We start from the raw sequence: 22,284 nt of genomic DNA on the forward strand, positions 1-22,284 counted from the left end.
TCGGGCAAGACCCTGAACTGCTCTGATGAACTTGGCCCATGGTTGTACCACACATGCACGATGCATCACTAGGGATTATCTTAGTGACTCTGAAAGCATCTCCCGTCTGATGTGCTCACTGAAGATGTGTCCTGCGCGACCACTTCTGCAGCTGCAGCAGCACTTTGTGTCCACAGCATCTCAGCCCTGTACAAATTCCTCAGCCTTGCAGCAGGAAGCCCCTTGAGGAGTCTGTGGAAGGAGGATGCCGTCCATCCCGATGGCTCCATTAAGCACGGGAATTGCAGAGGTGATGCCTGAAGCTTGCCTGCAGGGCACACTGAAATTCCTGCACCAATTCCTTGCATCCTTTCTTGGGAAGCTCTTCAGTCAGCTCCTGCTTTCAAGTCATTGTCTTAAATCAGCTCATGGTCTCACCTGGGCAGGTGATGAAGTGGAGAGCTCCTGGACCAGCCTGATCCACACATGTACCTTCTGGTGCATACCTACACTTCCCTGCTTGTTCTATGGAATTTCGGGGATGACATTGCTTTAGTGCAGTGTTTGTTGGGTCTGGATGCTGTAATGGTGTGGAGAGCAAACCTGCAATGATGCGGAGAGCAAACTGGCCCCAGCTGCCCGTTGATTTTGGTTGCCAGTGATTAAAGCCAGCTTGGATGGGGCTTGGAGTGAGCTGCTCTTGTGGAAGGTGTTGGGAGCTGGATGAGCTCTAAGGTCCCTTCCAACCCAACCTGATCAATAGAGCGTGGGCTGGGAGTGCTGTCGATGTGAGCGAGGCAGTGGGGGGGGGGGTTTTGACGTGCCCCCCTTCACCGGTTTTACCCCGTTGGGGCTGGCCCTGGGGCCGGGTAAGTTCAGTGCTGCTGATGGGAGGGAGCCACCGGCAGCGGTTTTGCCGCCCGGGTGAATGGGAGCTGCGGACCCCGCTGCAGGCTGGGGAGGAGCAGGAGCGGGGGCATCCCGAACGCCAGCGAGGCAAGAGGCGAGCTCAGGGCTCCTGCTGTGCCTTTAAGCTCCGTATGCAAAATCCCCGTGTGCCTCCCACCCTCGCCTCTGGTCACCGGGGGAGGGAGCCGGGAGGCGCCGCTCCGGGGGAGAAGGTTTCCAAGGGAAAAGCACCTTGGTGGCAGCGGGAAGAGCGAAGCGGGTGAGTTCCTGCGCCCTCCTCACAGCCCCTGCGGGTTCCTTCGGGCCGCCGGGCTCTGGGCAAGGGTGGGAAGAGAAAACTTGAAACCTGCCCCTACCCCGGCCGTTGCCCCCATCCCGGCCATTGCCCCCATCCCGGGGTGCTTCTCACCCCCTGGTCCAGCGCGGGTTGCGGGCAGCGCAGGCAGAGCCGCATCCCTCCTGTCCCGTCCCGTCCCGTCCCCATCCCTGCTCCCGCACTTGGACATTTCCAGACCTGTGCCAGTTTGGAATTGCTCCTCCCCACTTGAATATCAACCCCCCCCCCCCCCCCCCGCCCCATCCTGCTTGGGGAAATTCCTCTTGCTTTGTGGGCTCGAAGGCAGCGGCTTCTTTCTGAATTTATTGCTAATAGGGTTTAATAGGTTTAATCTCATCAAACCTTTTATTTAAGCTCAGGGACGCAAATAACTTCGGTGCTTCCTTCTTTAGTCACTCATGGCTAAACCAGAGAATCAGAATCACAGACTGGTTTGGGCTGGAAGGGACCTAAAAGATTAGGGAACCCATAAAATAGTTTGGGTTGGAAGGAAGGGACCTTCAAAGGTCAACTTCAACCAGATGAGGTTCCTCAGAACCACATCCAGCCTGGCCTTGAGCGTCTCCAGGATGGGACAGTCTGGTTTCAAGGAAGGCAGGGACACCTTCCACTAGAGCAGCTTGCTCCAAGCCCCATCCAACCTGGCCTTGAGCAATGCCATCCATGTCTTCCAGCCATGAGGCTGCCCTATGGAGCTCAGGCATATTGCCCTGTGTCCTGCTGGAAGGAGGTCCCTGTGGGTGGAGGGAACAAGCAGGGTTGGAGCATTGTGTGCGCAGCGTCCTGCAGCCTGTGCCTGGGGATGCAGGCACAGCAGCTCCCTTCAGCAGGCAATGCTACCCCACATAGGTACCTGCAGGGTTTCCTTCTGCCTTTCCCTCTGAAATCAGTGTCTCAGGTGCTGGGAGTCCCCTGCGTGGCTGAGGTCTTTTATCACTGCCTGGTTTCTCCCTCCTTTGAGGGAGCAGGCGTTGCAGGCGGCTGCTTTCAGGGCAGCATGGGGGGGTTTGTGCCCATGCACATCAATGCCTGTCAAGCTGTAACAGCGGCTGAAGCCGGGTACTCCACACATTGCTTCTGATGTGTGGACGCTGGTCAGAAAGAGTGCAGTTATCTGCAAGACAAAGGCATCTACTGCAGCCCCTGCTCTTCCAGCAGCCCCTGGTCTCGGTGCCTCCACCAGCCCCATCAGGACCTACACGTCTCCAGCAGCCTTTGCACTGGGCCAGGTGCAGTGTCCAAGGGAGAAGGGTGGCAGTCACTAAAGGAGATGCCAGGAGTTAAGGATGAGAGTTTTTCTTGGCCGTTCATGAGCTGGAAAGGATCAAATGATAAAGTGCTTCTCTTGTGAAAAGTAACTGGACAGAAATGGCGCTTCCTTGCTCACGGGATACTCCCCATGTGTATTCTGTATTTACTATCATCAGTACAGAGCTCTTGGGACAGAATGGCTTGGGGGGGGTGTGGGGTGTGTGTGAAGAAGGCAGCTTTTATTTTACTGTGTGATCCGTGGCTTTAGGAAGCAATTGCAGGTACGGATCTGCCTGGTTCTCTGTCACCAAAGGGAGAGCTCGGGGCTGAGCGTCTCCAAGGTGGAAATGATGCTGAGCCTGTGCTGCGGTGCTAACACAAGCAGTGGGAGCTCAGCTGCCCCCCATGTCCCAGCTGCAGAGCTGGCAGGCAGGGAGGGGATCTTCTTACTTGTAAATCGAGAGACACTGGAAGTCCAAGGGGGACAATAAACAAGGCCTGCCCAGGGCCATGGGCTGGTGTGAGCAGGGCTGGAGCTGAACCCGCTGCACCTCCAAAGAGTGAGGCCAATGAGCGGGTGCCCGCTCAGGTCATCACTGCACCGGGTGCAGGGGCTGGTGCCAGCCAGAGCACGCTTGTTCTGGGGGGGTCTTTGCTCAATAGAGATGTCCCCAGCCCCGGCTCTGCAGCCTCTCCAGTGAGAGGGTTTCTTTCTGCTTGGGAGGAGGTCACAGCCTCTGAAATGCATCACAGCCCCACCAAGCAGTGACCTACAGAGAGGGGGGGCATGCACCGCTCTGCACCTCCTGTTCCGGGACGTGGAAATGGGTTAAAGCAAAAGGGGGTTTTGTGGCTCAAGGAACCAGTTTGGTGGCAGGAGATGCTCGTGCCACGTGGAACAAAAAGGCCGCCTTAGCCAAACCTGGCTTGTCTGTGTCCCACTGGTGACGTGGATGCTTGTGGAAGCACCATCTAGTCCAGCTGGTGTGATGCTGAGCAGCTCTGGCCTCTCCTCTTGTGTCCTGCTGGCCAAATGCACAGGGGTTTGGTCTCTTCACACTGACACCTCTTTGCACCCCCCCCCAGCAGATACCTCTGGTGCTAAATGCACTCCTCTAGGAAAAGAATCTGCCTCCAGTCCGGAGCTGCTGGGCTCCATCTGCATACAATGGAATTCCCAGGGGTAAACTCGAAAATCACAGGGTTTGCCCTCATTTTAAATGAGGGTTTGGGCCTTCTTTGTCCTCGCTCCCAGCTGCGCCAACAAACTGTTTGCACACAGCATCTCTTCATCTCCTCTGGTCGTGCTTCTGCTTCCACCTGCCCCAGGTGAGCACCTCCTCTGTTGTGCCCAGGCTCACGGTTTGGTGGCACCCAACGGGGAATGCTCCAAGTGAGGCTCCTCGAGGGAGGCTTTTTCATTCTGGGCTTTACCCTTCTGGAGCAGCGCGATTCCGCTTGTGCTCGATCCCTCCTCCGAAGCCCCTCAGCTCTTATCTCACTGACCAGGTCCTTCACCACCTTTGACCAGATGCTCTTTGCCTCCTGATCTGCTGCTGCTCATCTTTGCCCCAAGCAAGTCGCATATTTCCCATACCAACGGCACCGTTTTGCAAGGGCTCTGTCTGGGGGGGGACTTCCAGGCACGACCTTAGACCCCGAGACGAGTTTTACAGCCCTGGTGTCTGCAGGCTCAGCAGTCGCTGTGCTGAGAGCCATTCAATCCCTGTCACAGCAGCATCGTACTGTGGGGTCAAGCAGATGTCCTCCTGACACTTGGTTATTCACATGCAGCGTTTCGGGTGCCCTTTATAGGCATAGCACTGGGGAAAACCACCCCATAATGCTAGAATGGAGAAACGCAGCACAAAGGCTCCGGAGCAGCCTGGACTCCGCCATAGGAGGGTTTGCTCCCCTTCATTGTACATCAGTGAAGCTGGCTCTTGAGACATGGGTACCACCGTTTCCTCCCTCTGCTTCTGTCCCTGTGTCTTTGCTCACTGAAGGGGCTTGGTTCGTGTCCTCGTGCCAGGAGGCTGCTGCTAGGGGCTGGCAGAGCAGGGACAGAAGCTGGGCAAGAGCAGAAGGGAGCTGGGCAAAGCAGCATGAGATGGGTGTGAGCATCCCTGTTCTGAAGGGGGACAGAGCAGGAGGAGCTGGAGAGGACTGGGACAGTGGGAGGAAAGGCTTCAAGAGGGGAGAACGTGAAGGGAAGGGCACAACAGAAGCAAAGAAAGAGAAACCCCAAGTAGTGCAGGAGAAGAGGCTGGATCCTTGTCCCCACATTGCTGCTGACCTGCTCCATGGGTGCACACCAGGCACAGGTGCTACTTTCCTGTGCTCCTTGATGAGAGGAGGGGTGTTAGTGACAGTCTGGCTACTTAGAAGGAGGATAAATGGGCATTTGTGGTGTCCCTGTCTGCACCAGCTGGGAACCAGCACAGATCTTCCAAGGCAATCCTATGGAAGGACTCCAGGCTGCCCTGCAGCCAAGCCCAGACTCCTGTTGTGAACACAGGAAGCAGAAGAGCAGAGTTGGTGCCCGTGTCCCGGGAATCTCAGAGGATCCTCAGGGACCGCTGGCGATGGTGATTTTCATGGGACAGTTGGCATTTTCCATTGCCTCCTCTGCTGAAGCGGAGCACTGAGAAGAAACCCCACCGAGAGAGGAGTGGAAGGGCTCTCTTAGGTCTCTGATGTCCCCAGTATCAGCAGCATCACATTTTATAGCCACTCACTATTGATAATTGGACAAAAAACCACACAAATGTGCTTTTTCTTGTCAAAATTCCCACTGGAAGCTCCTGCTCCTCTCTCAACGCCTGCCCCCAGCAGCAAAACCCACTTTGCACCCATCTGGTTTTATGCAGTGATGTCCTTCAACATCTGCAGCTCCTGGCATCTCATCTCCATGATGGGTTTAGAGAGGGCCCTTGTCTTCTGTCACTGGGAAAGCTCCAGTCTCTGTTTTGCTCTTGCAAGGTGGGTTTTCCATTGGTGTCTTTTCTAACACCGCTCACACCAAAGGAAAATGAACTCTTCTGATGCTAAAAGGGGAGCAAAGAAGACAGGTTTGGATTGTTTGGGGAAGCAGAAGGCTTCTGTGTCTCTCAATACACTGGTTTTTCCAGTTAAATATCAGCACAATCAATAGTACAGCCTTCTTTCTAGGGTCCCAAGTACCTTTTATTGTAATATGGCTTTTTATATGCAGCCAAGACGAGTTCAATCTAACTTGTACCATCAAAATAACATCCAGCCTTGGCCCGTTCCATCTGTGATGTTAATTCATTCTCAGATGTGGTCGTCCCACCTTGCAAGCCCATCGGTAGGAAGGCCACGGTTCCATTGGTCAGCACATCTGGATGAGAGTGTTGAGCTTCCATCCTGCAAGAGTGACCCCAAACCCCATTGGAAGCGGGGAGGAGGGATCACTCATCTGCAGATATCCAGGCCTCAAGGACCACGGGACAAGGATGCTTCCTGCCTGTCTGCTCTTAGGCAGAGCTGGATGGTCAAATGGAGATGCTCTTAACAAAAGCCCAGGTGCCAGGCACAGTTACAGCTGGAAAAGAGTGTTTGGAGGTCTGTTAGCACAAAAAGAGGCATCTTGGGCAGCCTGTCCCATCCTCCCCCCTTTCCCTCTGTCTGCTGCTCACAAAGAAGTGACCTTTTCACATCTCTTATCTAGAAGCTTCAGTTTAAAGAGCTGCTGACGCCTCTTGGAAGCCACTGAAAAGCTCTCCTGAAACAGCTCTGCTGCTTCCTGCATCCTGGGTTCCTTTCCTCCCTCTTTCTCTTTCAGGGCTTGAGGCATTTACATGAGAAAAGGTTGTTCCTCCACGGCTTCCCTGTGGCTGGAGTCAGGGCCTGGTTGACAGCATCGGCTGCTGCAGCCCAACCACTCAAGTGGCACCTTCTCAAGTGAGCAGTGTAGAAGTGATTGAGGTGAGATGAGATCATGAGATGATGAGATGAGATGAGATGAGATGAGATGAGATGAGATGAGATGAGATGAGATGAGATGAGATGATGAGATGTCCCACAGCAGGACAGACCCTGGGACTGAGGAAGGAGAAGCTGAGGGACAAATATGACATGAACATGATGGAATGACTGTGGATACAGGACAGCCCAGGCTCCTTCATTGCTATCGATAGCCAGTTGATGACACGCAAAAGAAGGCCAACCACAGGCTCACTTTGCTACAAGAGCGCACAGAAAGCCAGGAGAAGTGCCTTATTTTGGGCACTTTTGGGATCCTGGGGAGTCCTGGATCCCATCAGTACATGAAAAGCACTGACACAGAGAAGCAAGCATAGCAGAGGCCACTGAGCTGATCTCAGGAAGCAGGAAAGGACCCATGAAGGGACTTTGATTCCTCTGCAGGTTGTTTGTACCCCTTGGAGCAAGATACTGGGAGCACCAGTGCTGACCACAGGGGAGGAGGAGCTGCTCAGCACAACAGCAGCAGAGCTGTAAGTCAAGCACATTGATTGCTCCATACAGCTATGCACTGGCAGCAGAGCTGAACGCTGTGGTGTACAGGATGTATACCATGGCAATGTAGGCAGCCTGGGGCCAGGATTTCAGTAGCCAAGCTGGAATGATCCAGTAGAAAGAGCCAAGGATTCCAGAGGTTTTCCATCCCAGCTGCCTTTGGTACATTTACTGGCCCAAGTCCAGACAGGTCTCCCCCCCAGCTCTCTATCCAGACTGCAGTTGCATGTTTAAGGATGCGACTACAGCCCGGTCGTGTCATTTGAGGCCTGGCTGGACCCCAGTGATGCCAGGGCACTGGTTCAGCACCCACCCAGAGCTTGTGTCACTGAAAGTGCCTGTGCAAAGCACGGGGATGGAGGCCTCAGGCTGGTTTGCACGCAGTGTACATGGCCGGGCTCAGCTCTGGGCCACCATGGTTGATGTCTTCATGTCCCAGCGCATCCATCCTTTGAGCTCCTGTGCTACCGCACTGGTTGGGGCTCCTGCGGTGACCACGGCTCTCACGTTTCCTCCCGGACTTGTCCTCTTCCTTCTCTTTTTGATCACAGGGGCCGCTTGTGGAGCTGCTCAGAGAGCATGGACCAGGTGAAGCCAGAGCTGAGCACCCAGAGGAGGGGACCGAGGGCCAGCTGCTGGAAGGGAACCCTTGCTGCTGCCGTGGTGGGCAGCGTCACAGCCCTGTACCTGGGGGTCCTGCTGGGTGAGTGAGAACAGCCCCATTCGTTCGTCCAGTTTCTGGGCTCCAGAACCCCAATGGCCTGCACGGCTCAGCCCTCACAGCACAGACCCCAAAGTCTTCTGCTGAGGCCAAAATGCAGTCAGCTCCCCACAGACTCACTTTATCCTCAGTGCCCCGTGCCACCTCTGCTCTTTTCCTCTCCTGCTTCACTGACCTGAACCCCTTCTATGCCAGGATGACCCAGTGGGCGAGGATGTGGATGTCATCCACCCGGGCTTTAGTTGGACACCATTTCCCACGGTGTATTTAAAGATGTGGTGCCTGGGGACGTGGGGTAGTGGTGGACTTGGCAGTGCTGGGTTACGTTAAGACCTTAAAGGTCTTATCCCACCTAAATCATTCCATGATTCTATCCCCTAACCTCCCCCGGTGACTCCCACATTTCCTGTCCCTGCACCTCACTGGAGGAACCTTTTGTAGAATCAGAGAATCATGGAATGGTTGGAAGGGCCCTTAAAGCTCATCCAGCTCCAACCATGGGCAGGGACCCCTTCCACTGGAGCAGCTTGCTCCAAGCCCCTGTGTCCAACCTGGCCTTGAGCACTGCCAGGGATGGGGCATAAACTTTTGTCCCAGGCTTGACCAGAATCCACCATTTTCAAGCTCAGACGGGCTCTCTGCCAGGTTAACCTGGGGGCAACGCAGCCGTGGGGCCCCCCCAGAGCAGGCAACGGGGTCAGGGACACTCAAGCTCCTCCAAGCAGAGAGGGGTTGGTCTGAAGGACACGATGAGAGCCCTGCTCCGAAGCAGGCAGGGAGCAAAGCCGGGTGCTTTGTGCCTGTGCCAGCCCCTTCCCTCTGCGGCAGCCTGGCATCCCGCGGGAGAGACCAGCTTCGAGCACACGGTGGAGCTGGGGGGCATCGCCTTCAACAGCAGCCTGCAGACGGAGAGCTCCGAGTACTACAGGGTGCTGACGCCCGCCCTCGAGAGGCTGGTGAGTGCCTGCGGCCGCGCAGGACGAGGCTTGGCAAGGACGGCGCTGGCTCCCCAGGGCCCCGCTTCCCAGCCGGGGGAAATGGGCTCCGCATGGGCCGGACACAGGCACCGGTGCTGCCGCAGGCGAGAGGAGATGCTTGGGCTGCCCGGAACCCCCCGGGCTCCGTGCCCGGTAACTGCGGGATCACCGCTCTTTGCTTTGCAGTTCCTGTCCAGTTTCGAGGAGTCCCCCTTGGACTGGATGTGCACCGGTTGCACCATCCTGGGCTACAGGTGAGTGGAGGCAGCTCCCTGCAGGCTGGCAGCGCACCCCAAAGGTGAGCTCGCATCCGTGTCCGCATCCAAACCCAGGGCAGATTCAAACCGTTTCCTGGGCAAGGCCGGGTTTCCCAGGCTCCCACCAACGTGCTGGGCTCTGCCCTTTGGAAAGGCAGGCAGAGGGAAACAGCTTTGTCCAGCCAAAGCTGAGCTTTGGGCCATAGAGAACATTGCAAGCGACCGTTTCAACCCGGAGAAACTCGCACCTTGACTTACTCAGAACCAGTTTTACTCCCCCCCGGGTTCCCTGCCCCTTGCCCTGGCCACGGAGCCAAGGTTCCCCTTGGTTCTCCCAGCAGGAACGGGAACTCCTCGTCCGTGATCGTCCGATTCCGCCTCCGCTTCGCTCCCCACGATTCGCATCCCCTGAGCTCCACCGTGGAGGAGGAAGCCCTGCGGCGGGGGCTGGCGGCCGCGCTGCACAAGCAGGTGCTCTCCCTGGATGCCTATGGGACCATCTCCTCGGCTTCTCTCACAGGTAGGGGCAGAGCAAGGCCAGCCCCGGGGGCACAACCACGGCTCAGGCACTCAAGCTCTGGGTGTGCAGCTGAGGCTGCTGCCCTGCAGCGATGTCAGAGATGGAGGCACCAAGCAGTCCCATGGAAGATGCTCTGCCTGCCCCCAGGTGCCCCCAGCCCCACAGCACAGCAGCAGAAACCAGTCTGGGTCTTGGTAGCTCTGGGCAGTCCCTCGGTCCCCTCCAACACGGATGTGCTCCTGCAAGAGCAGCTTTGGGCGCCTTCAGAGCCTGAAGCATAAACTGCAGCTGCTTCGGGTTTTCTCTGGCACCTGGGAAGAGGCGGGGGGATAAAAGCTGGAGCTGCAGGGGGCTGATTGCTGCCTTGCCTGCACCAGCCCTGGGAGCTGCAGCAGGCGCTCCTGCTCACGTGGATGCTCCTCATGCTTGCATTACCCTCTGGAGCCACCTGAATGGAAACCCCTTCCCTTCAGTGACCGGAGCTTACGGGGCTGCAGCCCCGCAGGTTCAACCCTCCACGTGCCCGAAGACACGGGGCTGTGGGCTCCCCGCGCCCCCCGCGCCCCCTGCGCCCCCTGCGCCCCCTGCGCCCCCTGCACCCCCTGCACCGAGCGAGCGGGTGCCCCATGTGGGACCCCCGGCAGCCCGCGTGGAGCGGGCAGGGGCAGCGCCTGCACAGGGTCGGCTTCGGAGCTTCCCTCAGCCCCGTTCCTTCCACTTTGCCACAGGTCCCAGTGAGGTTTCTCCCCGCAGACCCGCACTGAGATCAGGTAAGAGCCGGCAGAGAAGCCGCTGCCTTGGTTGAGCTCCGCAGCCTCAGCTCCCGCCTGCCCCTGCTGCCGGGCTGCGGGTACAGCCGGGGCTTGTGCCCCATCCTGTTCAAGGGGAGAGGAGAGGGCTCCTGAAGGGGAGACCTGAGAGCAGCTCCAGTGCCTAAAGGGGCTGCAGGAAACCTGGAGAGGGGCTTGGGACAAGGGCCTGTAGGGACAGGCCAAGGGGAACGGCTTGAACCTGCCCGAGGGGAGACTGAGCTGAGCTCTTAGGCAGAAGCTCTTCCCTGTGAGGGTGCTGAGGCGCTGGCACAGGGTGCCCAGAGAAGCTGTGGCTGCCCCATCCCTGGCAGTGCTCAAGACCAGGTTGGACACAGGGGCTTGGAGCAAGCTGCTCCAGTGGAAGGGGTCCCAGGGGTCCAGTGGAAGGGGTTGGAGCTGGTTGGGCAGAGCAGGGCTCCTGGGCATGGGCCATTACCCACTGCTGCAGACCTTGGCAGCTGAAGCTCCATTGAGCTTGTGTCACTGAAGAGAGCCAAGGGCTTAGCACAGCTTGTGAGGCCAATGGTGATGCCTGCATCAGGATGAGGGCAGCTACAGCTTAGAGACACCTTGGTGTCCCCCCCAACTGCAAAGGGTCAGGACAAAGCCCCCTTTGGTGGTTTGAGGCAATGCTGGGTGAGCACCACCTGCCCATGAGCTGCTGGGAGCACATCACAAGGCAAAGCTGAGCCTGGGGATCAAGGGGGCTCTCTGCAGACCTTCCTGCTCTAGAAGAAATCAGGGAGGATGCTGTGATGGGCCAGGGCTCTGCACCTGCTTTCTCCAAGCCTGCAGTTAATGTGTGCAACCCCTGTGCCATCTGTGTGCCATCTCTGTGCCATTCCTGTGATATCCCTGTCCTGTCCCAGTGCCATTCCTGTGCCATTCCTGTGCTATCCCTGTGCCGTCCCTGTGCCGTCCCTTTGCCGTCCCTGTGCCATTCCTGTGATATCCCTGTCCCGTCCCTGTGCCATCCCTTTGATATCCCAGCACCATCCCTGTGCCATCCCTTTGACATCCGAGCGCCATCCCTGTGCCACCCCTGTGCCCATCCATGTGCTGGGTGCATGCCCACAAGTGAAGCTGGTTTCCCCTTGGTCCCGAGGGTGCTTTGCCGGGTGCAGCATCCCAAGGCACCGGCTCTCCCCTGCCTTGCAGACTGCGGGAGCCGTCCGGCCATGCAGACTGCGGGCAGGATCGTGGGGGGCTCGGAGGCATCCAGAGGGGAGTTCCCGTGGCAAGTGAGCCTGCGAGAGAACAACGAGCACTTCTGCGGGGCCGCCATCCTCTCCGAGAAGTGGCTGGTGTCGGCTGCGCACTGCTTCACTGAGTAAGCCCCGCATCCCCACAGCGGGGCTGTGCCCCAACTCCTGTTGCACCCCTGTTCCCTTCCCCTGCCCGATGACGCCGTGGGGAGCTGCAGTCCCAGCAGGCAGGCTCAGCGCCCTGCCCGTCCCCCTCCTGCAGGTTTCAGGACCCAGCCATGTGGGCAGCTTACACCGGGACCACGTCGCTCAGGGGCTCGGAGGGCGGCGCGGTGAAGATGGGCATCGCACGGATCATCCCGCACCCCTCCTACAACACTGACACGGCCGACTACGACGTGGCCGTGCTGGAGCTGAAGAGACCCGTGAGCTTCACCAAGTACATCCAGCCCGTGTGCCTGCCCGAGGCCCGGCACCACTTCCCCACCAGCAAGAAGTGCCTCATCTCTGGCTGGGGCTACCTCAGGGAGGATTTCTGTGAGCAAAGTGGTGCTGGTGGGGTGGGAGCAGGGCAAGAGGCACCAGGGAAGGGGACTCGGGGCCGTGGTGCTGGGCTGGGACAGGGTCTCCCTGCCCTGAGCTCATGGTTGCATCCTTCTCGTGCAGTGGTGAAGCCTGAATACCTGCAGAAAGCAACGGTGGAGCTGCTGGACCAGACGCTGTGCTCCAGCCTCTACAGCCATGCCCTCACCGACAGGATGCTGTGTGCTGGCTACCTGGAGGGCAAGATAGACTCCTGCCAGGTATGCTTTGCCAGGGAAGCCAGAGACCCCACAAGAGTCTTTTCCCTCCCAGTACGCACCAAGTAGCACTTCAAGGAGCAGGATCTGCCAGAAGTGGTTACCCTAGGATTTATGGAGGGCATCCTTGTGTTCTGGCATCTCAAGGGCACAAGGCTTAATAGCCAAAGGCCAGCACAGGAGATGCTTGAGCACCGGTGGGTTGGGGGGAATAGGCAGAGGTGAGCTGGGGCACGCAGAGGTACCGAGCATCCCCCGGAAGGGCTCACCCTCTGCCTTCTCTTGCAGGGTGACTCTGGTGGGCCCCTGGTTTGCCAGGAACCATCTGGCAAGTTCTTCCTGGCGGGAATCGTGAGCTGGGGCATTGGATGCGCGGAAGCCAGGCGGCCCGGGGTGTACACCCGGGTCACCAAGCTCCGAGACTGGATCTTGGATGCTATCTCCGAGTCCCCCCCCTCCATCGCCCGCACCCTCCCCCTAACCCACTCCAGCACCAACAGTAACGCAGCCAGCCCCGAAGAGCTCAACTCCACCATGAGCAGAGCCATCCCCACCGCTTCCGCAGCCCCAGCCGCCAGCAAGGCGGTGACTGCACCGAGAGCACAAGGTACCAGCACCCAGCCTGGGGCCGGTCAGCTCCTAGCGTCAGGACTGCTCCGCTGCTGAGCTGAGCTCTGCCCTGGGAGGGTGCTGAGGCGCTGGCACAGGGTGCCCAGAGAAGCTGTGGCTGCCCCATCCCTGGCAGTGCTCAAGGCCAGGTTGGACACAGGGGCTTGGAGCAAGCTGCTCCAGTGGAAGGGGTCCCTGCCATGGAGCTGGAGGGGCTTTAAGGTCCCTTCCAGCACAAACCAGGCCGGGATTCCATGATTCTATGGCTGTGCACAGCCACCCGCAGGCAGGACTTGGGCTGCCCTGTCCCTGCTCAGACTTAACTGCTTTGGGACACCAAAAGCCTCGTTGTCTCCTGCAGGGAGCACTCACGTCATTGCTTTGCCTTGTGTTCAGAGTGTGGGCAGCGCCCCGGGTTCTCCAAACCCATCAGGATTGTCGGAGGGACCGATGCTGCCACAGGAGAGGTGCCCTGGCAAGTCAGCCTGAAAGAGGACTCGAGGCACTTCTGTGGAGCCACCGTCATAGGGGACCGCTGGCTGCTCTCAGCAGCTCACTGCTTCAATGAGTAAGAGCCCATCCCTAGGGAAAGGGGTTGGGATGAGGCAGAGAAAGGTTAAAGTAGCCTGGGCAGGGAGCAAGAACTACACATCTAATGGGTGGAAAGGAGCCACAAGAACGAGAGTTTCCCCAAAACTGGCTGTTATAATATGGAAGAGAGGGAAGATGGCCAGTTTGCTGCATAGCAAGAGCCCAAATTGATAGCCTAGACAAAGAAATGTGGAGCAAGAGGATAATGCTTGGCACAAAACGTGGGGGACAAGCTATGAAGTGTTTCGAGATGATCTTATGCTTTAAATAGCCTGGCAATAAGGCAGCAAGGGAAAAGCAAGGCTGGCAAGTGTGAAGTGAGGCACATAACAGGAAAGCAAGGCTTTTGGTGATTATGGGTCTCCATCAGCTTTACCAGTGCAAACAGGTCAGAAATACTGTGGGTATTGCCACAGGAACAGCAATTCTGTGGGCAGCGGCCATCAGAGAGCAAGGGGATGCTATAAATCATTAGAGGAACAACTGAGGGCACCAGTACACTGCTGGTAAGCCAGCACGTACCCACTTCCCAGACATTTCATGCAGCACTGGGATAACACTGGGAAAAGGCTAACACAGGGCACAGGGATGAGCTGGGTGCAGCACCCACAGGCATGATGAAGTAAACCAGCCTGGGCTTGGGGAAGGAGACAACAGGGACCATACAATTCACAGAGGTACCAAGTGTCTGGGGAATAGAGCGTTCACCGGCTCTTCAGGAGCCACCCGATGTGCGTGGCACTGGGAGCAGCTCTTCGGGCCTGGCTTAGCCCAGCTGAGGGCTCAAACGCTGTCACCCGGAGCTGCCTGCAGTCCCAGTGCCAGGATCGCTGCCGGGCACACACGTGGGGGGGTTTGAGTGCTCAGAATTCCACATTTACAGGACGAATGCAGAGGAGATCGAAGCCCACGCGGGGACGACATCGCTCAATGGAACAGATGGAGGCGCGGTGAAAGTCAACGTCTCCAGAGTGATCCCACATCCCCTCTTCAACCCCATCTTGCTGGACTTCGACGTGGCTGTCCTCGAGCTGGCAAGGCCTCTTGTCTTCAGCAAGCACATCCAGCCCCTGTGCCTGCCGCTCGCTGCGCAGGAGTTTGCTGCTGGCCAGCAGTGCCTCATCTCTGGATGGGGCAGCCTCCAGGAAGGGAACGGTGAGCAGGGCTCCGTCCCCAGCCGATCCACCGGGGAGCGGTGACAGCCTCAGCAGCAATGCAGAGGCCACCAGGACAGGGGACAGGAACAGGGGCACAAGGATAAGGGCACACAGAGCACTGCCTTAGCCCGCAGTTATGCAGCAGCCAGCAGCAAAGACAACAGAGAGAGGAGCACGGCAGGGACCAGGCTGGGCTCCTCTCAGCAGTTCAGTGAGTGGGGCACTGCCTTAGGGCCCTGCTGTAGCTGTCAGGACCCTGTGCCCTCCTCAGCACCCACACTCCGTTGTAAAGATGCTCCAAGCAATCAGAAAAAGCAAAGACCCCATTGTAGGAGGAGGGTTCAGCACGTGAGCTACCAAAGAAGCCCGAGTGTCCCTCCAACAGGTAACCGGGAGCCCACAAGCTGTCGAGACAATAGAAACATGCTGCCTGTGTGCAGTATCCTTTGCTCAGGTAGGAAAGTGCATCCTGGTGCCGCCGCAAGCTGGGAAGCAGGAGCATCAGGATGCTGGGGAGGGACTCTTCGTTAGGGACTGTGGAGACAGGACAAGGGGTAATGGGTTCAAACTGAAACAGAGGAAGTCTAGATTGGATATAAGGAGGAAATTCTTTCCTGTGAGGGTGGTGAGGCACTGGAATGGGTTGCCCAGGGAGGTTGTGAATGCTCCATCCATGGCAGTGTTCAAGGCCAGGTTGTATGAAACCTTGGGTGCTATGGTTTAGAGCGAGGTGTCCCTGCCCATGGCAGGGGGGTTGGAACTGGATGATCTTAAGGTCCTTTCCAACCCAAACTATTCTATGGTTCTATGATTCTGAGTGCTGAGAGCTGATGTAGGATTGATGGGATGTAGGATTGATGTAGCTGATGGGCTTAGAGCCCGTTTTCCTCAAATCCGAGCTGGATCAGTTTAAAAGCCATGAGTTCCCTCTGCTCCACTCTAATGCTGTGGTTTCCGTGCAGCCACCAACCCCGAGGTCCTGCAGAGAGCCTCTGTGGGCATCATAGACCAGAAAACCTGTGACTTCCTCTACAACTTCTCCCTCACTGAGCGAATGATCTGTGCTGGCTTCCTGGAGGGGAACGTAGACTCGTGCCAGGTAAGAGGCTGGGATTTGTCTCTACTCTTCCACGGCTGGTTCCAGAAAGCTGGGCTAACTCCCAGCCTCAGCACGACCTGGGCAAGTATTAACTGAGGTGCTGTAATCCACACATCCCTTAGCTCAAAGCGCCCAGCCCATGGCCTTGGAGCTTTAGAAGGGTAAATAAAGGCCCCTCAAGCTGAGCAACAACCTCTCACCATGCGGTGAGGCCATGCTGCATGAAGCACATCCCTGTGGCAGCGGGGCACTGGTGGCTGGTGGTGCCCGTCCTGCACGGGTGGGAAGGTGCTGTCAGGATGTCCCTGCACCCATGCAGCCACCGACCCCACATCCATCGCACCCACGCTGCAGACCTGCAGGGCTGGAGAAGGAGGGGTCAGCCAAGTCCTCCCGGTGCGGCTGAGCAGCAGCTCCCACACAGACCTGTCCGGGGGAGGTCAGGCTGAGCAGCCATTGCCCTGCTGCTTCTTCCCCAGGGCGATTCCGGAGGACCCTTGGCCTGCGAGGTGACCCCAGGCACGTTTTACCTGGCTGGCATCGTGAGCTGGGGCATCGGCTGCGCCCAGGCTATGAAACCTGGGGTGTACTCCAGAGTTACCACGCTCCAGGACTGGATCCTGGGCACCATCTCACAGTCGCCCAGTCCTGGCCCAGGCAGCCCTTCCAGTCCAGCTCCTGCAGCCGTTCTCACTGGCCAGCCCAGCCCAGCGCCTGCAGGTGCAGAGAACAGAACCACACTGGCGATGAGAACAACCACAACCATGGAAGAAACCTCCCCAGCGCTGGAAACCAGTGAGGCTGCCAAGCCCACCCACAGCCCAGGTAAACCTGATTCATTGCCGTGTTGGGACGAGACCTCCAGCCCCAGCACAGAGGGTAACTGAGCAGGGTATGGGTTATTGCCTTCCAGTGGTGCCTTGTACCAGCCTCACCTTCAAGTGCTCCAGCAAGGTGTGTATTGGAAAAGAGAACCCTGAATGTGATGGCATCGTGGACTGCAGCAACGGCTTCGATGAGCGCAACTGCGGTGAGCACCACAACTGCTGCCCAGCCTCATTTTACACTGCCCAACTCACCCGCTCCACACAGGTCTCGGGCCCCATGTTTTACGCTGGGTACCTGCCCCAGCCCCTTCTTGCTCTGCCAGAGCCTATAAAGAGATGAAGATGGATGAGCAGAGATCAAATTCTATGCCAGAAAACGTGGCGTCTTCCCCTGTGTTAGAACCATCAGACCCATTCCCCAGCACTCAGGTCTTCCAGCCAGTAAGGACAAGCTGGCAAGACCGCTCTGCTCAGTGTGGCAGTCCAGAAGATGCCCTGTCATCCCCAGGACTGGTCCTTGTGATACCATGTAGGAGTTCCCATGTCTGCCAAGCCTTCCCTCACATGGGTGCCCTATGGATGTCTGCCCCGGAGGCTGCCCCATGGCACGGGGCATGGAAGGAGGGTAGCTATCCCCTTCACTGCCTGCTGTTTAAAGCCACAGCACCTCTTCCTCTGCCCCAGACTGCGGCTCCACAACTGCTCTGGCCTTCAGCAAGATCGTGGGCGGCAGCACCGCGGCGCGAGGAGAATGGCCCTGGCAAGTGAGCCTCTGGCTGCGGCGCAAGGAGCACAAGTGCGGGGCTGTGCTCATTGCCGACCGGTGGCTGCTCTCTGCAGCCCACTGCTTCGATATGTAAGTCCAAGACGGGCTGGGGAAGCCAGATCCCATAAACCCTGCTGCCCGCCCCGTTCCCTGCATCCAGCACCGTGGCTGCGATGCTGCGCCCCACTGGAAGCGCACACTATTGCAGATGGGCCTCTGGGGGTAAGCGTGAAGAGGAAGGAATCAGAAACCCACAGAATGGTTTGGGTTGAAGGGACCTTAAAGCTCCTCCAACTCCAACCCCTGCCACGGGCAGGGACCCCTTCCACTGGAGGAGGGTGCTCCAAGCCCCTGTGTCCAACCTGGCCTTGAGCACTGCCAGGCACAGCGCAGCCCAGCCCCACAAGTGGAGGAACAGCCCTCCTTGTGAGGCCGCGCTCCTAACAGCCAGGTTTGCTGTCTTTCCGCAGTTACAGTGACCCCAAAATGTGGGTGGCCTTTCTAGGAACCCCCCTCCTGGATGGCGTTGATGGCAAAATGGAGAAAATCTTCCGCATCTACAAGCACCCTTTCTACAACGTCTTCAGCCTGGACTACGACGTGGCCCTGCTAGAGCTGAGCGCGCCCGTCGGGTTCAGCAGCACCATCAAACCCATCTGCCTCCCGCACAGCTCCCACGTCTTCCATGAAGGAGCCAGATGCTTCATCACAGGCTGGGGCTCCACGGAGGAAGGAGGTACTGGTTGAGGAGGTTCCCTCACATCCATGCTACCCTGTGAGCCCAAATGTCCCCATTCCCACTCCAGTGTCCCAAGCTCTCCCCCACCAAGGGATACCAACCTTGGTGTCACCCCGATTTCACAGTATCACAGTATGTTAGAGATTGGAAGGGACCTCAAAAGCTCATCCAGTCCAATCCCCCTGCTGGAGCAGGAACACCTAAATAAGGTTACACAGGAACGTGTCCAGGCGGGTTTTGAATGTCTCCACAGAAGGAGATTCCACAACCTCCCTGGGCAGCCTGGTCCAGTGTTCCGTCACCCTCACTGAGAAGAAGTTTCTTCTCAAGTTTAAGTGGCACCTCTTGTGTTCCAGTTTGTACCCATTGCCCCTTGTCCTATCATTGTTTGCCCCTGAGAAGAGCCTGGCTCCATCCTCGTGACGCTCCCCCTTTATATATATATATACACTAATTTCCTCCCCATGTGTACTCCTCCGCCCTCCTGCAGCCTTCCCAAGCTTTCTACACCCCAGCCACAGCGCTCCCCATCCCAGCCGCAGCGGCTCCTGCAGTACAAGACCCACCCCGGTACCATTTCTATCTGGTCAATGAGCTGCCGGACAAACTGCACACCCAAGGGACCTTCCAGTGCTTGCTCTGCTGGGAAGGATGAGGCCCCATTCACTTCCCCTCTTAGGTCTCTCCCCTTGGCAAGCAAGCACGGCTGCAGAGCCCCCCCTCCACGTCCTCCTCACCCGCTCTGCACCAAGCTAAGAGCTCCGTTTGCCTCCTGCAGGTCTCATGGCAAAGCACCTGCAGAAAGCAGCAGTGAATGTGATAGGAGACCAGGCCTGCAAGAAGTTCTACCCGGTGCAGATCAGCAGCAGGATGCTGTGCGCTGGCTTCCCGCAGGGCTCTGTTGACAGCTGCTCGGTGAGTGCCAGCACAGCAGACAGAGCAAAGCCCGACCCCAGGCTGCATTCCCTGAGGATATATGAATGTATGAACTCCCTGAGGAGAGCCATGCCCTGCCTCCCCCTGCTCACCTCTGTCCATCCATCCCCACCGGCCCTCGCAGTCACCCAGCTCCCTCATTCTGCCTGTCCCACCAACCCAGGACAGGTCAGGGAATGAGGCACAGAGGCAATGCCAAGCAAGAGACCACAGGACCACCACGGAGCCCACTTCATGGCCTTCTCTGTGCCTCCCAGCACTCTCCCATGTCCCAAACCCTAACCTCACGCAAGCACATCACTGAGGAGCCCTCCAGCTTGGAAGCCGGCTCCGGGGGAGGTGGGGAACAGGACAGCGAACACTCCTGTGTTCCAGGGAAGGGGAACAGCCCAGATGGGGAGGGCTGGGCTGCAGCTCTGGCTTGATCCAGGTCCCTTCTCTTTCTGCAGGGCGATGCGGGCGGGCCCCTGGCTTGTAAAGAACCCTCAGGGAAGTGGTTTCTAGCAGGAATCACCAGCTGGGGCTATGGCTGCGCCAGGCCCTACTTCCCTGGGGTCTACACCAAAGTCACGGCTGTGCAGGGCTGGATCGCGCAGAACCTCAAGCTCTGAAGCTGCGTTTCACCACTCAGGGAAGAGGACAAAGGAGAAGTCACTGTCAGAGATGCACTAACCCCCCCCAAGTACACTTGTTCTGTTGCTGCAAAGGAGTGATGGTGGCCAAGCAAATGCCAGGGTTGTGTGACCCACAGTGACCGTGACACCAGGGCATTTGATAAGTGCTTTGCATAGAAAGGTACAATTCTAGACGTCGTCTATAAATAAAGGAGGCCTGTCCATCTTCAGACCTGGCCAAATATCCCATGCATTAAAACGTGCCCTTTCTAGCGGGAGGGGTCACTGAAACGTCTTCTGCCTCAGAGCTCATCTCTGTCTCCCCTCGGGCAGGTTAAGGCCATTCCCCTTGGCCTGTCCCTACAGGCCCGTGCCCAAAGCCCCTCTCCAGCTTTCTTCTAGGCCCCCTTTAGGTACCAGAAGGCTGCTACATCTCCATCTACCTTCTACCTCTCCTCATAGATCCAACCACCAAAACTGAACAGCAGCTTCTATCCCAAACCCATTTCTATTCTTTAGCACTTAAACTCTGCATCTAGGTATAGCAAGAGGTTTCTTCTTTCCCAACCCAAACCCACCACTTCCCCAGCTAGAACAGTAGCACAGTGGCACCCCTGGCTTCCAGGCATGGCTCTGCTCAAGATGGGTTCCAACCCATGGCTCGAACACCGTGGGATGCTCTGATCAATGACACAGGACTGCTGTACAGGCGGTACCACGAAACTCATGCAGCCAGGAAGTAACAAGGCCTCTAAGCAAACCTGGCTGGAAAGCACACCCAGACTGGATGGGCACCTCCAGGTTCAATTAACCCAAATACCCACTTCTCCCCTAACGGTTCACCTTGTGTCAGAACGCTTTAGTCCCTTCATAGAAGCCACCAACCACAGTGACCCACATCCTGCTGCAGGAGCGCTTCTCCCTCAGAAACCCAAGAGCTTTACCTAAGAGGCAGGCTCCAAGATGGAACCTTCTGTGCCAGAGGCAAACCAGAGGTTACAAAACATCACAGCCACACAACAGGTTTTATTGTAGAATGAACTCAACCCAAGGACTTCCCAGCCCTTCCCATCCCCAGCTGTGCTTGTACAAGTATTGGCAAGGCTGTGCTGCAAACCTAAGAGCTCCCCAACACACTGCTTGAGCTGAGTCGAAGCCCAGAAGTGAGCCCCCAGCCTGCTATCTAAATACAAGGGAAGAAAGAGTCAAGCGTGGCAGCTGATGGGAAGGGCCTGGGTTAACCGTGTGGTGGCTGGGTCCATGCTTGCTTCCTGGGCAAGGGCTTGGTGCTCCTTGCCTCTCGCAGCCCTTCCAGCAGGGATTTATCCACTGCTCCATGGCCAGTCTGGAGCCAAGCAGCTCGCGGTGGTTCTCGAGGCTGGAAAAGTCCCTCGCTCCTGGGGCTGGTTGCTAACAAAAGCCAATGGATGCAGAAGGCTCAGGGAGGGTTTATTGCTCTGCCAGGGTCGGGGCTTGGAAAGGCAGCGGGATTGCACCCCCAGCGCCTGGCCTGGCCACTCGTCCCGTGCCCACATGGTCCTGAGCCCTCATGGTCCTTCCCTGCTGCGGGAGCGGCGGCTCCTCACATGTTGGCTCTCTCCCGCTGCAGCCGAGAGTTGTAGGCTCGGGAAACCGTGTTCCAGGCGTCCATGTACCGGTCCATGCACATGGCGATGCACTTCTGCGGGACGCGGGGCCCTCAGCGCCTGCCCCCGGGGCTCGGCCCCGCGGCTCCCGGTTCCTTCCCCCCACCTCGGCCACCATCGCGCTCACCTGCTCCGAATTGTCCAGGGCCCCGCCGGGCTTCCCGATGCACTTCCGAAAGCACTTGTCCGTCATGCGCTGCGGAGAGAGGGCGTGAGGGGCCGGGGGAGAGCCGGGACGGCGCCGGGGAGAACCGGAGGAAGAACCGGGACGGGGCCGGGGGAGAACCGGGACAGGGGCCGGGGGGAGAACCGGAGGAAGAACCGGGACGGGGCCGGGGGAGAACCGGGACAGGGGCCGGGGAGAGAACCGGAGGAAGAACCGGGACGGGGCCGGGGGAGAACCGGGACAAGGGTCAGGGGGAGAACCGGGGGAAGAACCAGGACAGGGGCCGCGGGCCCCGGCCGATCCCAACCGGATGGCGCCGGCAGCACCGACCGCGATCGCGTTCTCCCTCCTCGCCCCGCACCAACCCCCGGGCCCCAGGGGACACCCTCCCTGCCCGCCACAGAGCAGCGCCGGGCCCGCGGCTCCTCCTGACCTGCAAGAGCTCCTGAGCGTTGGCCACGGCGATTTGCACCTTCACCTGCTCCATGATGAGCCCCGGGTCCAGCTTCCCCCCCCCGCCGCCAGCCCCGGAGCTGAAGTCGGAGCCGAAGTCGGAGCCGAAGCCGCTCTCCATGGCGCGGGGTCGGCGCGGCCCGCACGCTGCCGGCGAAATGGCGGCGCGGAGGGACTACGGCTCCCGCCGTGCACCGCGAGCACCGCGGCCGCCCCCGTCTCCCTCCGCCGAGCGGGGCCGAGCCCAGCGCGGGTGAAGCGGCTCCGGGGCAGCTTTGGTGCCGGAGGTGAGGTCCTAGGGGTGGGAACGGAGCCGCGGTGCTGGGGACGGGGAGGGTTCGGGGCTTGAACCCTCACAGGAGCGCGGCCCGCGCTGATTCCACGCCGTGAGAACGCGGAGGGACTGGGTAGAA

General features: G+C 58.4%; 2 protein-coding genes across 3 annotated transcripts; one reads left to right on the plus strand and one right to left on the minus strand.

Moving 5' to 3' along the window:
- The first annotated feature begins 993 nt into the window (after positions 1–993).
- TMPRSS9 (transmembrane serine protease 9) lies at positions 994–19,662 on the plus strand. 2 transcript variants are annotated; one of them, XM_061355909.1, is made up of 19 exons: positions 994–1,147; positions 7,528–7,679; positions 8,526–8,653; positions 8,861–8,928; positions 9,270–9,451; positions 10,180–10,221; positions 11,422–11,593; positions 11,731–12,005; positions 12,135–12,271; positions 12,557–12,875; positions 13,274–13,445; positions 14,352–14,623; positions 15,588–15,724; positions 16,204–16,549; positions 16,638–16,754; positions 17,236–17,407; positions 17,788–18,053; positions 18,835–18,971; positions 19,442–19,662. In XM_061355909.1, exons 1-19 carry the CDS (start codon positions 1,020–1,022, stop codon positions 19,601–19,603), a joined length of 3,384 nt encoding a protein of 1,127 aa, XP_061211893.1. In that variant the 5' UTR covers positions 994–1,019; the 3' UTR covers positions 19,604–19,662. The 2 variants fall into 2 exon arrangements, with proteins under 2 accessions (XP_061211893.1, XP_061211894.1); XM_061355910.1 differs by having other exon boundaries at positions 9,273–9,451.
- A 1,478-nt stretch (positions 19,663–21,140) lies between these two features.
- On the minus strand, positions 21,141–22,163 carry TIMM13 (translocase of inner mitochondrial membrane 13). The gene is made up of 3 exons (XM_061356120.1): positions 21,852–22,163; positions 21,380–21,448; positions 21,141–21,287 (listed from the first exon to the last, which is right to left on the minus strand). Exons 1-3 carry the CDS (start codon positions 21,990–21,992, stop codon positions 21,189–21,191), a joined length of 309 nt encoding a protein of 102 aa, XP_061212104.1. The 5' UTR covers positions 21,993–22,163; the 3' UTR covers positions 21,141–21,188.
- Between the last annotated feature and the right edge of the window lie 121 nt (positions 22,164–22,284).

The sequence above is a fragment of the Neopsephotus bourkii genome, unplaced genomic scaffold (genome assembly GCF_033783945.1).
Source record: "Neopsephotus bourkii isolate Nb327-2 ecotype Australia unplaced genomic scaffold, CSIRO-AGI_Nbou_v1 NB_838, whole genome shotgun sequence".
Taxonomy (NCBI): Eukaryota; Metazoa; Chordata; class Aves; order Psittaciformes; family Psittacidae; genus Neopsephotus; species Neopsephotus bourkii.

Coding starts and splice junctions, on each gene's coding strand:
- TIMM13 (XM_061356120.1), bottom strand. CDS start 21,992: ATGGAGAGCGGCTTCGGCTCCGACTTCGGCTCCGACTTCAGCTCCGGG. Junction 21,449..21,851: donor ACGCTCAGGAGCTCTTGCAG/GTCAGGAGGAGC, acceptor CTCTCTCCGCAG/CGCATGACGGACAAGTGCTT. Junction 21,288..21,379: donor CCCTGGACAATTCGGAGCAG/GTGAGCGCGATG, acceptor CGCGTCCCGCAG/AAGTGCATCGCCATGTGCAT.
- TMPRSS9 (XM_061355909.1), top strand. CDS start 1,020: ATGCAAAATCCCCGTGTGCCTCCCACCCTCGCCTCTGGTCACCGGGGG. Junction 10,222..11,421: donor CAGACCCGCACTGAGATCAG/GTAAGAGCCGGC, acceptor CCTGCCTTGCAG/ACTGCGGGAGCCGTCCGGCC. Junction 14,624..15,587: donor CAGCCTCCAGGAAGGGAACG/GTGAGCAGGGCT, acceptor GTTTCCGTGCAG/CCACCAACCCCGAGGTCCTG.